This window comes from Schistocerca cancellata, chromosome 1 (genome assembly GCF_023864275.1).
Source record: "Schistocerca cancellata isolate TAMUIC-IGC-003103 chromosome 1, iqSchCanc2.1, whole genome shotgun sequence".
Taxonomy (NCBI): domain Eukaryota; kingdom Metazoa; phylum Arthropoda; class Insecta; order Orthoptera; family Acrididae; genus Schistocerca; species Schistocerca cancellata.
The window spans coordinates 207,780,955-207,796,270 of NC_064626.1; the positions used below are offsets into that span (position 1 = coordinate 207,780,955).

Genomic DNA, 15,316 nt, shown 5'->3' on the forward strand with positions numbered 1-15,316 from the left:
TATGTGTGTGTGTGCTAGTGTATACCCGTCCTTTTTTCCCCATAAGGTAAGTCTTTCCGCTCCCGGGACTGGAATGACTCCTTACCCTCTCCCTTAAAACCCACATCCTTTCGTCTTTCCCTCTCCTTCCCTCTTTCCTGATGAGGCAACAGTTTGTTGCGAAAGCTTGAATTTTGTGTGTATGCTTGTGTGTCTGTCGACCTGCCAGCACTTTCATTTGGTAAGTCACATCATCTTTGTTTTTAGGTATATATATATATATATATATATATATATATATATATATATATATATATATAATGATTATAATAGAAGGAAACATTCCACGAAGGAAAAATATACCTAAAAACAAAGATGATGTGACTTACCAAATGAAAGTGCTGGCAGGTCGACAGACACACAAACGAACACAAACATACACACAAAATTCAAGCTTTTGCAACAAACTGTTGCCTCATCAGGAAAGAGGGAAGGAGAGGGAAAGACGAAAGGATGTGGGTTTTATTTAAATATGTCTGCTTGTGTCTGTATATGTGTGGATGGATATGTGTGTGTGTGCGAGTGTATACCCGTCCTTTTTTCCCCTAAGGTAAGTCTTTCCGCTCCCGGGACTGGAATGACTCCTTACCCTCTCCCTTAAAACCCACATCCTTTCGTCTTTCCCTCTCCTTCCCTCTTTCCTGATGAGGCAACAGTTTGTTGCGAAAGCTTGAATTTTGTGTGTATGTTTGTGTTCGTTTTTGTGTCTGTCGACCTGCCAGCACTTTCATTTGGTAAGTCACATCATCTTTGTTTTTAGGTATATATATATATATATATATATATATATATATATATATATATATATATATATATATATATATATATATAACATTGACTAAAACTCTTTCAGGTATTTGGCTGTGTAATTATGAAACACCAAAACAACTGCAAAAATGGCGTTTTGACCATCTTTGCACTGTTTTTCTGAAATCAAGTGGTAGCAGACATTATATTTTGATATGTCATTGGACTATTTGAAATTAAAGATGTCTGAGAAGGGGAGGCCGTATGGTATGCTATTGCCTTTGCTACTCTAACAGGTGACTGTCAGACAATAGCAAATCAGCAGCTTGTTTCTGAGGGCAGCATTTTTCGTGCAGCAAGATGATAATGCCGCACAGCAGTTCTCTCGTAGACACTTATTTATGCTGTTGTGCCCAAGTGTTGTGGAGCAGCTGGCTGGCTGGTGGAATTCAGATTGCTGGTAACCATGCCATCAGCAACTTTCATCCATTCTCCTTCTTCATGCTAATGGGGTGTTTAATTACTTTAACAGCCTCACTTCATTTTCGCTGCTACCGTATGGCTGCCAAGCAAGTACACAGACTTCACGATATTGTTTGACTGGTCACAGCCCAGGTGACAGCCACCTTTTGCTGATTTTCTTTGCCAGTCCAGTCGCACTTGGTATTAATGCTTCAACACACTAGTGCTAATTGATTTCATTCAAACTGACACTGGGTGTGGATACCTATTCACAAATAAATATTATTTTCTCTCCATTTCCTTTGTTGTTTCTAACTATTTTTAAGATAACTTTCTCAGCATTGTTACTGTAAAAGTGAAATGCTCTTCCTTTAGGTTCAAATTTTCTTTGCATTTCAAGTTGTGGAATTGTGATTCCTTCATTTCACTTTCTCAAATTCCCATATGGTAATGTCAATGCTCTTATCTTCAAAAGGAGGAGCCTCTGCTTATGAGTGTGATTCTTGTACAGAACTACTTATGTTGTCTACTTCCACGCGTTTATTATTTGAGTTGATGTAAACATGTGGTATGTCTTAATGAGGTGGTGCATTGGTTAACATAGCGGACTTTGATTTGGGAGGAAAATGATTCCAAGTCCCCATCCTGCCATCCGGATTTAGCTTTTCCTTGATTTTCCTACCTCAGTTAAGGCAAATACCAGGATGATTCCATTGTAAAAGCCAAGGCCAATTTCTTCCTCCATTCTTCTGTAACCCGAGCTCGTGCTCCATCTCTTAATGACCTCATTCTCATTTGACAGTAGATAAGTTCACTGCTTCACAAAATTTTGTATCCTTTTTATGTCCTGTACAGATGGCTGAAATTTGTTTCTTTTGTGGATGCTCAGCAGAATTTTTTGAAAATAATTGTTTTGTGAAAATGTGTTTACATCTACGGAAGTTAATATGTACTGGGTGACACAGAAAAACGGGAACATTTCCACAATCCAATAAAACTAGAAATGGTGCAGGAAAGAAATTGCATTCATAGTAATTGAAACCTTACAACTTTGCCATTTACAAAATATTGATGGCATTTATCATTTTTTAAAAATTACGTCCTTTAGAGGCGCCTTCCTGTACGAATACATTCGTGAAATCTACTGTTGAGATTCCTCATTGACCACTACAACATCTCAGCCAGCATACTGTGAATTGCATCCCGAATTCTCTGTTTTAACTTATCCAGGGTTTTTGGTTGAGTCGTGTAGACTTAGCTCTTGAGATAGCCCAACAAGAAAAATCACAAACAGATAAATCTGGCGATCTAGGGGGCCAGGGAATGTTCCCGAATCATGAGATCACTCAGTTGCCAAACAATTCTCACACATATGCCATTGATTTCCATGCAGTGTGTGATGTCGCTCTGTCCTGTTGAAACCAGGCTTCTTGAATGTTTGGAAAGTTGTTCAATGCAGGTGTAATGAAAGTTCATAACATCTCCACGTAACGATCGACATTGACGGTTATTGTGTTTCCCTGTTCATTTGTGAAAAAATACAGTCCGATAATCCCATGTGATGGTAGTTATGTTTATTCACATAACCAGTTATCATTTGTTGACAGAATCCTAAATGTAACCGGTAATTGTCGTCCTTCAGTTGTTGCACTATCTGTAGTTTGTACAGATCAAATTTTAAATCAAGCTGAAGAATTCTACTAACACACTCCCGGGACATTCCAACCACTGCTGCTTGCTTACGAATTGATGCCATGGGCTCCGTAAGACAGACTCGTGTACAACATCAATGTTCGCTGGAGAACGCACACTTCTTGGTTGTCCTGTTGGTTTCTTCTTGAGGACAGATCCAGTCTCTTCAAAGTTATTAATCTAACATTTTATTCCATGTTTCGACGGAATGGCATCATGTCATCCTAAATTATAAAAACCTCAAAACTCCTTCCGCGCCACTACCAAACTATTATTATTTTTATAAAATATTTTTATGCCTAACGCACACTGTTGTCCATTCCACTGATCCGTGATTACTGAAGTGACAGACTGTTTACTCTCTAACTGTCACAAACCCGCATTGTTGCCACCTGCCCATGGCTGCCACTACTCATTTCAAACATTCCCGTTATTCAGTGTCACCCTGCATTTTCTGTGTGTGGAGATTAATTTTCATTTCAAATGTAGATATATTTCAAATGAGAATGTTGGATGGTTGTAATGTTGTTAGTCAGTAAAACTGTGTGGTTACCAGAATGAGATTTTCACTCTGCAGCGGAGTGTGCGCTGATATGAAACTTCCTGGCAGATTAAAACTGTGTGCCGGACTGAGACTCGAACTCGGGGCCTTTGCTTTTCGCGGGCAAGTGCTCTACCAACTGAGCTACCCAAGCACGACTCACGCTCCGTCCTCACAGCTTTACTTTTCGGTCCGGCACACAGTTTTAATCTTCCAGGAAGTTTCACTGTGTGGTTAGTTTGATTCATGAATTTCTGAATAGTAGTATTTTGTGGTTCGAGTGTTGCTAACAACTGTTGCTTCAAATATTGACAGGTATTTTCTCTTATGGTATCAAGCACTGGGTGATAATGCACCTGACAGTCTGCATGCCATTTTTGCAACATTAGTACCAGGTTTCCCATCACCGTTCCCAGGGATGGGGCTTCCTGCATTAAGCCACAACTCTGCCTCTGTGTTTCATGATGCAACTGCAGGTATTTATAATTTAAACATGCTTTTAAGAACTTCTTTTTGTTGTAACTAAAACATTTTTGATATCAACATTGTACTGTAAAATTAAGTTGGTAACTATGAAATATAATAATAGCGAGTGTGTGTGTGTGTGTGTGTGTGTGTGTGTGTGTGAGAGAGAGAGAGAGAGAGAGAGAGAGAACAATTATGTAAATGAAAATATGCTGGACAGAAATTCATGTATTTTATATTGTGCTGATATGTTGTTTTTAATTGTCCCTTCATGTTCATTCAGGCTACTCTAGTCAGTAATCTGTCTTTGTGACTGAGGTTGCTAATGCGTGCTTGTGTGGTGGTGCTTGACCTCGGGGTAAGCCGGTTCAAATCCTGGTGGTGAAAAAGATTTTCACTGCCAGTATTTGGCCAGCAAGGAGAGATGATGGTGTAAAGTTCCTGATCAACAGACTTTGTGCAAATGTCCAGGTTTAAATATTAAACCTCTCTGCATTGTCTCATTAAGTGAGGGCATGTGACACTGTTGCTGGCGATCAGTCCAACGGGATGTTGCTTAGTGGCCACCTTGGTGCTATTCATGAGGAGTAGACTATGTGCTAGCATCAGATTTCACTCTCTCCCTTCTCTCCTCCTCCTCCTCATCATCATCATCATCATCATCATCATCATCACCACACAACACAAACATAACAACACACTACACACACACACACACACACACACACACACACACACACACACACACCTACCTTCTCTGCTTGAATGTAGTATTACATGGAGCATGTTGCAAATAAATAGACAAACAGTCTAAAACAAACCTGTTACTGTTCTCACATGCACAGATACTCATTTCATAGCTTCATTCACTTGCAAACATTTTCATCTAATGTAGACCCAGTTTTATCTGTTATTGTAGTTCAATTTTTGCCAAGTTTACCAGAGCCATTTTCAACAGTTTTTCATTAATTTCTTATTATAGCCTTGGTCACTTATATATCATTACTCACTCAAAAGCTACTCCCACAATCATGTATCTGCAATCTACTCAGAACTTTATAAAAAAACTATAAATTTTGGGCCCAATGTATAGCTAATATCCTTAATCTCCCTCTGTCCCCCTAATTTCCTATCCAAGATACACAAGCAACAATTTGGTCCTGTTTTGATAGCTGTGTATCACATTCTTGCCTTGATGCACCACCACCACCACCACCACCACCACCACCACCACAAATGACGATGACAATCAACAAAATTTTGTCAATCCTGTATCCATAACACTTTCTCTCAGACTACTTAAAACTACTACAGATTCCACTCAGGTCTGGTCATGATTGATGTTACTTGACCAATCACCAGTATTCACATATCTGTAGTCTTTCTGCTGGTTATCAATACCTATCCAAGCACCACCTGCTCCACTGCTCCACCCCCAGCTGCAGATAGGACTATTTTTCATTTTCATTTTAGCTAAATTTATTTTACCCTGAGAGCTAGACCGACATACAGATCGGAAGTACGACCTTGAGGTTGTCTTCATCAGTCCTGTGTAGGGGCCCCCCCCCCCTTTTTTTTTTCTTTGCAGCTCCACATTTGATAACTTTGCATAGGATTCAGTTTCACAGACTTCTTTGTTATTTGCACAGACATTAACCCTAATTTGACTTCAATTTTTCTTAAATTATCCATACTGACAGATACGACATAATACAGTGTGCCAAGCATCATGTTCTACTCAGTTTGTAGTAATATGTCAACGACTCAACAATGAACAGTGCATCGGCCAGTAGCTAGGATAGACATCTATCCAGATTACACTCCCTGCTCCTTCCAGAATACTGTCATTTGATTTGAGCTTGTGGGAGCATGATCAAAGTTTAGCATTGGTGTCAGTCTTTATCATCATCGTCCCACAGCAACTTATCATCAGCTGTGGAATCCATGGTAAGTGGAACCCATCAAGCTCCATTTATGGCACTTTATATCAGCTATAATGAAATGCAAAGCCAGGAAATGCAAACTTAGCATTGTAATTATTGCTTATGTGAGGGGTACTTCAAACAAAAAACTGGAATACATGATGCCATGGGGTGAAAGTAACCATTGCTAGTCCAAACTAGATGACAATTTCCCCACATTCCTTTTATCATTCAGTAAGATGGACACACATTGCATGACCTGAGGAACCTATGGCTACCAACTGACATCTGTGCTCCTGTGTCTAATAAACATTTTGCTCCTGTGACCTTCCTATGCTGCAGGTTACACAAAATTCTGCCACTGATACTTGCGTACTTGTGGTCAGTGAGTGTATTTACCTGAAGTGGTGACAGCATTTCCTAACCTATTTACAAAGTGTGTTTAGAAAGTATCAAATGTTTGTTTGGGAGACCTACATTTCTTGATTTGGAGGTACATAACCCAAATCGTCCTGAAAATAGTCTTCTTGGTAATGCGCACACTTATCCCAGCACTCCCACCAAATTGGAAGCGCTTCTGGAACACACATTTTGAAATGGTGATCAGCTGGTCCGTTACATTCCACAAGTCTTCTCTTGACTCGTGTTCTTTCAGGGGCAGTTTCAGCGTGGGAAATAACCAAAAGTCAATTGCAGCCTTGTTGGAAGAGTAGGGAGCGTGACTAACCACAGAAATTTTGTGTTTGCTGAGGAAAGTTTGAACCAGGTACATAGGATGGTCAGATGTGTTATCCTGATGGAACTGTCAAGTTTTGCTGCCTGCAGATGTGGTTGTTTGCAACACATAGCATTACGGAGGTGACAGAACACATTTTGGTGATGTTTCGACATTGCTGTGGACCTGCTGTGCTTTGGGGATGTTCGATGTTCCCACTGTGATGGGTGCATCTTGGTTTGTAGTCAGATATATAAACCTGTGTCTCATCACTTGTGATCACAGTTCTCGTGAAGTTAGGGTTACTGCTTCCTTTGCAAGTTCTCATACTGTCATACAGTGAGCTTCCATGATCAAATTGCTCAACTTCTCAATGACACTGTAATTGCGACTATTAAAGGCCTGCCTGAATGTTGTTCATTGTGTTCTGATGTGCAGCCATCTTTGAAACAGCTGTTCATCGCCTTTGTACATAAGTTGCTCATGGCAGCATACTCTAACGCCTGTTGTATCTTTCAAATGCTTTCTGCTTGGATATTGCCAAGCTTTTGGCAAAATTTGCTCAATTTGATCTGACATTTTGCAACTTACAGCAATCTGACTAGTGCTTGCTAACACCCTGGCATGTAGGCTGACTTTTTGAACACATCTTGCAACAGATGCCTGCTGCTACATGATCTACCATGTGTAGACATTCACTGTAGTCAAATTCTCTTCCTTGGTGGTTCACCTGACCACAATTTCCACTTTGTGGCATAATGCTATCTTGATATACGAGCTCTGTTCAAAACGTTTTGGAACTTTGTTCACAAAATTTTTCTACACTTATATTTTACTTATTGTGTATGGTATCCTTTGAAATACTCTCCCCCATAATTGATACACTGCCCCAAATGCCATTTGCACTTTCGAAAGCAATCTTGGCACGCCTCTTGCTGTATTGTGCGAAGCATCATCTTGCGAATTTTCTTTTATATCATCTGTCGTTGCAAATCTTTGTCCTTTCAACAGGATTTTCAACTTTGGAAATAAAAAAAAAAAGTCATCCGCAGGGACCAGGTCTGAAGAATACAAAGGATGAGGCAGCACAGTGATTTCATTTTTTGTGTAATAGTCACGCACCAACAAGGATGAATGAACGGATGCGTTATTGCGATGCAAGAGCCATGAATTGTCTCACAACATTTCATGCAATTTCCTTCTCATGTTTCCTTGCAGGTGTCACAACACCGGCATTTAACAATTTGTCCCTGTTGCACAAATTCGTGAAAACTTTCAGCATGGCTTTGACGTTTGACTTGACCTGATGAGCTATTTTTGGTCTGGGAGAACCTTTCCCTACCCATTGTGGAGATTGAGCCCCCCAACGCATTGTGGAGATTGAGCCTTGCCCTCGACTGTAGACCCACATCTCATAACTAGTTATAATTCTCTCAAGGAACATCTCATTCTCATTTGCATGATCCAAAAGCTCTTTAGAGATTGTGGGGCAAATGTCTTTCTAGTCTTGACTCGTGAGCCATTGGATGAACTTGGTAGCAACACGAAGCATTCCAAGATGCTGTGTCAGGATTTCGTGACATCATCCAACTGAAATCTTGCATTCTTCTGCTATCTCTGGGATGGTTAGTCTTTGATTGGCACACACAGTTTTGTTGACGTTTCTGACATGAGTATCATTGGTAGATTTTGAAGGGCGTCCTGAATGAGGGTCATCTTTAACTTCCATCTGGTCATTTGTAAACCATTTGAACCATTCATAACACCAATTAAGGCTAAAGCACTCATCACCGTAGGCTTCCTGTGTCATTTGGTGTGTGTATGTATTGGACTGCCTTAGTTTCACGCAAAATTTAATGCAGACGCATTGCTTGTCTAGTTCTGCTATCTCGAAATTCGCAAACTCTGCAACACAATGCTCTACCCAATACAGCACTGAACAATAACTAACAGACATACAACAGTGAAACTTCCAGCAGTTTCACATTAAACACAGGCATTTGCAGGGATGCCTACCGCATTTTGCTCCAACACATCATTGGTGTGAAATTACAAATGTTCTGGAATTTTTTGAACAGACCTCGTCTGCGACCACGGTGCTGACATTGGTCATCTGATCTGAATGTGTTCCACTGTTATTGTGACTGCATGTGAAATTCTGTGAGGGGCTTCAGCAAGTAACACATTATTACTCCAGGCCAAGTAACTTTCATTGAATGCTGCACTACACTTTAAAATGACATAGTTGTATGACACTATTTTTCAACATGTCACCAAGTCTCTGTAAACAACAGTCAGAACATTCGTTCGATTTTTTATTGATAGACATCCGCTCCTTGTTCACAGAGCCATTCAAGCTCACCTCCCCATGTATGCTGAGGAATAGGTACCTCTCCGCTTCAAGCCATAGGGCCAAATTACCACTGATATGGTGGGTGGTGCCCATGCGGAAAGTCCTTGTTTGGAGTAGGTGGCTTGATGGCGGATATCTGATGCTGTGAAAGGATCTAAGTTGTTAGTGGCCTTGTGCTTCAGCAGTATTTTCAGACAGACTGGAATTTTTCAGTTCAGATTGTTACAACCCTAAGAACTTTCTCTCCTTGGCCGTGCCGTGAGAGGAAAACAAAGGCATGTGAAGTGAAGAAACTTATTGCCTTCAGTTCCCTGTTTGCCCCAGTCACATGAAGGATCCTTTCTATTTGATATGCCAGTGTCCTCTATGGATAATATTGAAAATGTATATGAAGAAATCTCTTCCCTTAGTAAATTATGAAATTGTCCTATCTTAATTAAAATGCCAAATACTACCCAGTCTCAGGTATTACTCTTTCGGTGAGACCACCAACCAATTGCAAACAAAGATTTATTAGCCCTTGACTATGGTTTCGATGTTTGCAAAAATATCTTCTTCAGAAGTAGTAGTCTTATTACATCTCATATTTTTACAGATATCGAAATCATGCTCAGAGACAAATTAACCTTTATTCGCAACTGGTTGACTGACTTTTCAACCTCTTCAAATTTACAGAATTGCTGTTTTGCAGCCATGTTTAAGATTTTGCAGATCACTTACCTTGAGATGGCCACCTTAAGGGTCCATTCTCCTCAACTATAAAATAAGCAATTTTTATGATTATTTTGGGAAAAACTAATGAAGCAATCAACATTAATCATTTTGTACATGATTTTTTGATCCTTGAACAACGTTTTGATTTTTAAAACATTTGGTCATCATTAAGCCCCCATCCAAGGAGCTAAAGTTGCTCTGTGTGAAATATCGTGTGTTGAAGAAGGAAGTCCTATAGTCTATAGCTCAGATCTGAAATCAAAAGACAAACAATTTTCTTAATCTGTAGAGCAGGGGTTCCCAACAAAATTTTCTCGAGAACCCTCTCATCGATCATGATTGGTGCCTTGTACTTAGAAAAAACATTGACATATTCATTACTGAAAAAATATTGAACTTAAAACTTTTTCAATTTAGCCGTTATTGTTAAATTTTTGATTATTGCTCAAAATCTTTGTCTTCAAATCTGGGTGTTTGGTATTACAAACACCTTAAAAAAATAATAATTGAGGATGAACTGAATGACAGGAAAAAAATTAAAACTGAGTGTATCGGTCTTTCAAGTGTACTATACTTGAGATTGCATTGAGTAGACATGTGTGAAAAATAAGAAAACACTAATTTCAAACAAGGTATTATTTAAATACAGTTGCAACAGATTACTCCATCAGTAGACAGTTAGTTTTAATTTTCAGTTTTTAATGAGACGAGGTCAGTCTGACCTTTGAATCCATTATTGCTGAAATATTACGTTCCAAACTTGAACCTTTCACAGTCTGTGAAAGCACTGGCAATAAATTAATAATGGCTGATTGTTGTCTGACATGCGAGTTTCTGTGGAAAGTGACTGTCAGTTGTCAGCTGCAAAGAGGCAGCACGTGCAGTCTAACAGCATACAGGAGAACTATTTGTGTCTATCTAATTCTAGCTTTGCGCTAGAGTGTGCTAGTGTCAGTTGGTTCTAGGAAGACGCTAGACCAGGGGCGGGCAAACGTTACACGCGGCTCGTGAGCGCACAGTGCTGCACGTGCGCTGCTCGCGTGCAATCGTCGAATGGGGCAGTGGCGACAGCCGGCAGGTTGCGGCAGTGTAGTACAAGGCTAAGCCGCGGACGTTGATGCAAAGTGACCACTACGTAGTGAATGTTGTATTTCAAGAACCGGAAAATGCAGAGTGAATCAAGGAAACTGAGATGTAGAGATTTGCTATCTTTTAAAAAGTAATGGGAGAATCATTTTTTCTTTGTGCAAAAACGTGAAAATTCGAAATGTTTAATATGTGGCAGTATTCTTGCTGGTCAGCGGAAGTTTAGTATTGAAGGCCATTATAATAAATTTCACAAGGACGAGTACAATTTATTGTCGGATTCTGAGCGGATGGGGAAATTGACTGAGCTTAAGAAGAGCGACCTGACGATATTAGATGCATCTGTCCTAATTGCTTTTGTCATGAGAGATCTTCGACTTTCTTTCGTCATGTCTCTCATCTAACTGATTTAACATTTTATGGAGCACTGTTTTCAATTTTTCAGGACGACAACAATAATAGCCCAGCGGTACGTGCAAGCTATAAAATTGCGCTTAATATAGTGAGAGCTGGAAAACCATTTGCTGAATTAATAAGCCTTGGTTAAGAGCAAACAGAAGTGATGAAAATTTACGTAACTGTTTGCGTTTTTCTGTATGTAGAAATTTTGTTCCAGATATTAAACATATTGTAAACTCCACCTGTGATAATTAAATAAAACGTATCGTAGTTAATAGGCACTCTTTCAAACCATGACTTATTTCAAGCACTACTGCTAACCTTATTCCATCATTCAATAAAGCAAGCTAGAAGAACAAAATGCATTACAGAGGAAGGAGTCGATAGAAGGTATGGTGGGGAGGGGAGATAAGCGGGTGGCCAGCTTGCCCCTGTGTGCCCGCAGAACACCTGTTAACTGCACGCGTGCAACTGCACCTTACACATGCAGGATTCCTGCCCGCCCCTGCGCTAGACACAGAAGTTAGAGTTCGCTAAAGCTCCGCTCGTGCAGGAAGCGGCCAAAACAAAAACTCTGTTATCATATGAAATATATTTAATATATTTTTTATTCTAACAGCATCTTGCAGACCCCTTTGGCATAGCTCGCGGACCCCTGGGGGTCCGCGGACCACCTGTGGGGAACCACTGCTGTAGAGTATTGAACGCTGAATAAAATCATAAAATGGTGGATGTTTGAAACGAAATTGTAGTTTTGCCATGTGTTTTTGGTCACTGTTTTTGAAATAACTAATGAATAAATTAAAATTAATAAAATCACTCCTTTCGAACGTGCCCAAAGAGTAACTCAGCTAAATTTCAGAAAGATATCTTGGTTAGTGTGCCTACAACTTGTTCCGTCAGCTTGAGATACAGTGTATTTCAAGCTAATGGAATGGATTGCAGTCACAATAATAAAGATATATTTCTGAAATTTGGATGATTTACTTCTAGAGTGGGGCTTAATGATGACTGAAATTCGTCAAAAAATCAGAAAGAGGTGTCTGAGAACCAATTTGCGACAGTGTCAGTGTTCTCTTCTTACCTGCCAATATTTCGACTGCATAAAAGACAAGTTGAATACGTCTGCCTATCCTCCACCCTCCCACCCTCTACCCCCTGCCCCATCTCCCCATAGTGCTGAGTTACATAATGAAACTTTCACTGTCTGGGAACTGCTTCTGGCTTTTCGCTCATCACACAATATAGCCCTCAGCCCTCATTCGATTCAAAGTCGGATGTTCTGATATCTGAATGTCTCTCAAAGACTCTATCTACTCAGGATTTTCAACTATGTCTGATTACGTGTTTTCCCTTTGCATCCCCATCCTTAAATCAGGCAAAAACCCAACATTCGTTGACAGCTACTGACTGACTGATTTCACCAGTGTGCTCTGCAAACTGTTTGAAAGGATGTTAACCTAATGATAACGCTGTGTTCTCCAATCGTGGTGACTCCTGTACCCCCGTCAGTGTTGTTTCCGGAAAGGAACAATCCGCAAACGGCCACCCGGTAGGATTGGAGACAGCAATCTGACAGGCTTTTTCTGAATGCGAACGTGTCATTGAAATCTTTTTGATGTACAGAAGGCATATGCCACTGGATGGTACATCACATTTTACTTACGCTTGTGGTTGGGGCTTTTGAAATTACCTACTGATATTTATTTGCCTGTTTTTACCCCACCAAGTGCTACAGATTAGAGTTGATACATAATTGATGTCCCCACAGTTCCCAGAGAAAGGCACTCCTCGTGGCTCCGTGCTAAGTTTCACCCTCCTCCTCATCGCCATTGATGGGCTTGTGATCTCTGTCAGGCCATTGGTCACCCCCACTTCGTATGTTCATGACTTTTGACTTTCTTTAGCTCCTGAATTGTGTCCTTCGCTGAACACCAACTCCCTGGAGTCATGTGAAGGTCCTCTACTTGGACTCTTGGATTGGTTGCTGGCAATTCTCTGACTAGTCCTATAGACAGTATCTTAACCAAAATGGGGATCTCACCTCTTCAGTTCAGCTGGTACCGTATTTTACGGACTATAAGATGCACTTTTTTCTTCGAAAAATTGCCTTCAAAATTCAGGTGTGTCTTATACTCAAAATTAATATAAAAATGCCCAGTGTTTGATTTAAAATTCCCACCAGTCTTAAAAATGGCCATATATTCAATGTACAGGAAGCCTATCTCTATCTGGTAACACAGGAATCAACTGGCAGCAGCAGTGGACCAATGCGACGAGCACGAGTTGTGGGGATCCACAAGCTTGCTAACACTGTCTCCCTTGTGAACTGCCATCACAAGCACAGAACAGGACATGCTCTTAAGCTAGTGCTGCAGTGGATCTTAACAGACTTTATGGGTGTAGTTGGTTGGTGCTACAAGTTTAGAAGCATTGTGGACTTAGCATGCAGACCAAAATTGAAATACCCCATAAAATGCCACAAGAGTATGAAGAGAAAATATTATCTTTCCATCGCTTTACTATTCAACATTAAAAGAAAACCAGTTTGGAACTGAGCCATATAGTGAATATGGATGAAACACCTCTGACATTTTGTGTCCCGATTAACAGGACTTTTTCCAAGAAAGATGGTAAAACTGTAACGATAAAAACAAGTGGAGATGGAAAAAATGCACTTTTTTTGGAAGAATTCTGAAAAATTTAGGGTCGTCTTACAGTTCATAAAATACAGTACCATCTCTTGCTCACTTATGCAGTCACCATATGACAATTTCTTTATTGTCAAACTTATCTCATTGCTTTTTCATGTAAGTGGCGTCAATTGCCCGACGCTCATTTTCGGATAGGATTAACAGTTGGGCTGCTCCTCGAGACCCTTTGCTGTGACCTCCTCCTATCTTCCTTTAAAATGTACTCCTTGAGTTTTTCTGCACACTCCTCCTTGGTTAGTACCCAGACCATGAATTAAAACTGACCTGTTTCAAGGACTAAAGTTTCAGTTGCCCCAGATGATTGTTTGGCCTCTCTTTCTATGAGTTCTTCAGGGGTGTCAGGGTGCTGCTCTCCTTTAGACTGATGACTCTAAAACCATGGATAGGATGGAATATACTTTTACATCTTCCACAAGTTGGGAACAACATTTGTTGCAGAGAACATGTAGTGTTTTTAATGACTGAATTGCTAGCTGTGAACAAAGCCCTAATTTTATTAAACAGACCTTCCTTACTTCTGCTTTAAGTTCTAGTGATTCTATGAGCAGACTCCAGGTTATTGATCAAGCTGCTCTTGTCACATGTGATACCTGCTATTCATGATCCTCTATCAGACCTTAGTTTTACTACTAACTCGTTTGTCTTAGTCTGGGGCCCAAGCCATGTTGGTATTCCAGAAAATGAAATGGCCAACTGTTTGGCTAGAGAAGTGATTACCTGCCTAGCATTTGCTTTGACAATCCCAGGTGGGTGCAAATAAGACCTCTACTCATTAGGATATGGAACAACATCTGGTGGACTTGGCCTTCTGTAATAAACCCCACATTATAAAGGACACAATGGCTGGGACTCCTCCTTCCATTCCTTCTGGAAGGAATTCACCATCCTATATCACATCTGGATGGATCATAACAGATTAACCCATTGCTTTATCATATATTAAGAGCCTTCCTGATATTGCCTTAGAGACAGTCGTGTACATCCTCGTGTACATCCTGGTGGAATGCACTCCTCTTGGCTTTTCATGGTTATTTGGATTCATGGTCTTTCGGATTCTTTGTCTCTAGTAGTGGTGGATGATGTACAACAGATGAAATGGTTCTCAGTTTTTTCAATGCACGTGGCGTATTATCTTCAGCTATAATGTGTCAAACTATATGGGATAAGATGGTCGGTCTTTGGCTATCTCCCACCGCTTTCTGGACCAAGGTCCCTCAACCTTACATCCTCTGCCAGCTACCATTATTGTCCCTCTTTTGCTCTGTTTTAATTGCTTTTAAATGCTGTTAACCCTTTTTTCTGCTGCAATATATTTTACTACTCCTTATCCTCGACACTAGATGACGAGTGGTCTCTATCCTATCTTTAACTCTTTGACGATAACAAACTGGGGTGGGAGGTGACACCGATGTGAGGGAGGCTCCCTGTTGTGTGCTCAGCCCCAGAGAAACCCGTACCTCCTTCTAC

At 40.3% G+C, this 15,316-nt stretch overlaps 1 protein-coding gene across 1 annotated transcript in view; it reads left to right on the forward strand.

Moving 5' to 3' along the window:
- Nucleotides 1-15,316, forward strand: part of LOC126164502 (probable Rho GTPase-activating protein CG5521) — a 289,412-nt gene that overhangs the window by 42,356 nt on the left and 231,740 nt on the right. The window contains exon 5 of the mRNA XM_049920250.1: nucleotides 3,797-3,957. Coding sequence (XP_049776207.1) covers nucleotides 3,797-3,957 — 161 coding nt within the window. The remainder of the gene's footprint in view (nucleotides 1-3,796; nucleotides 3,958-15,316) is intronic.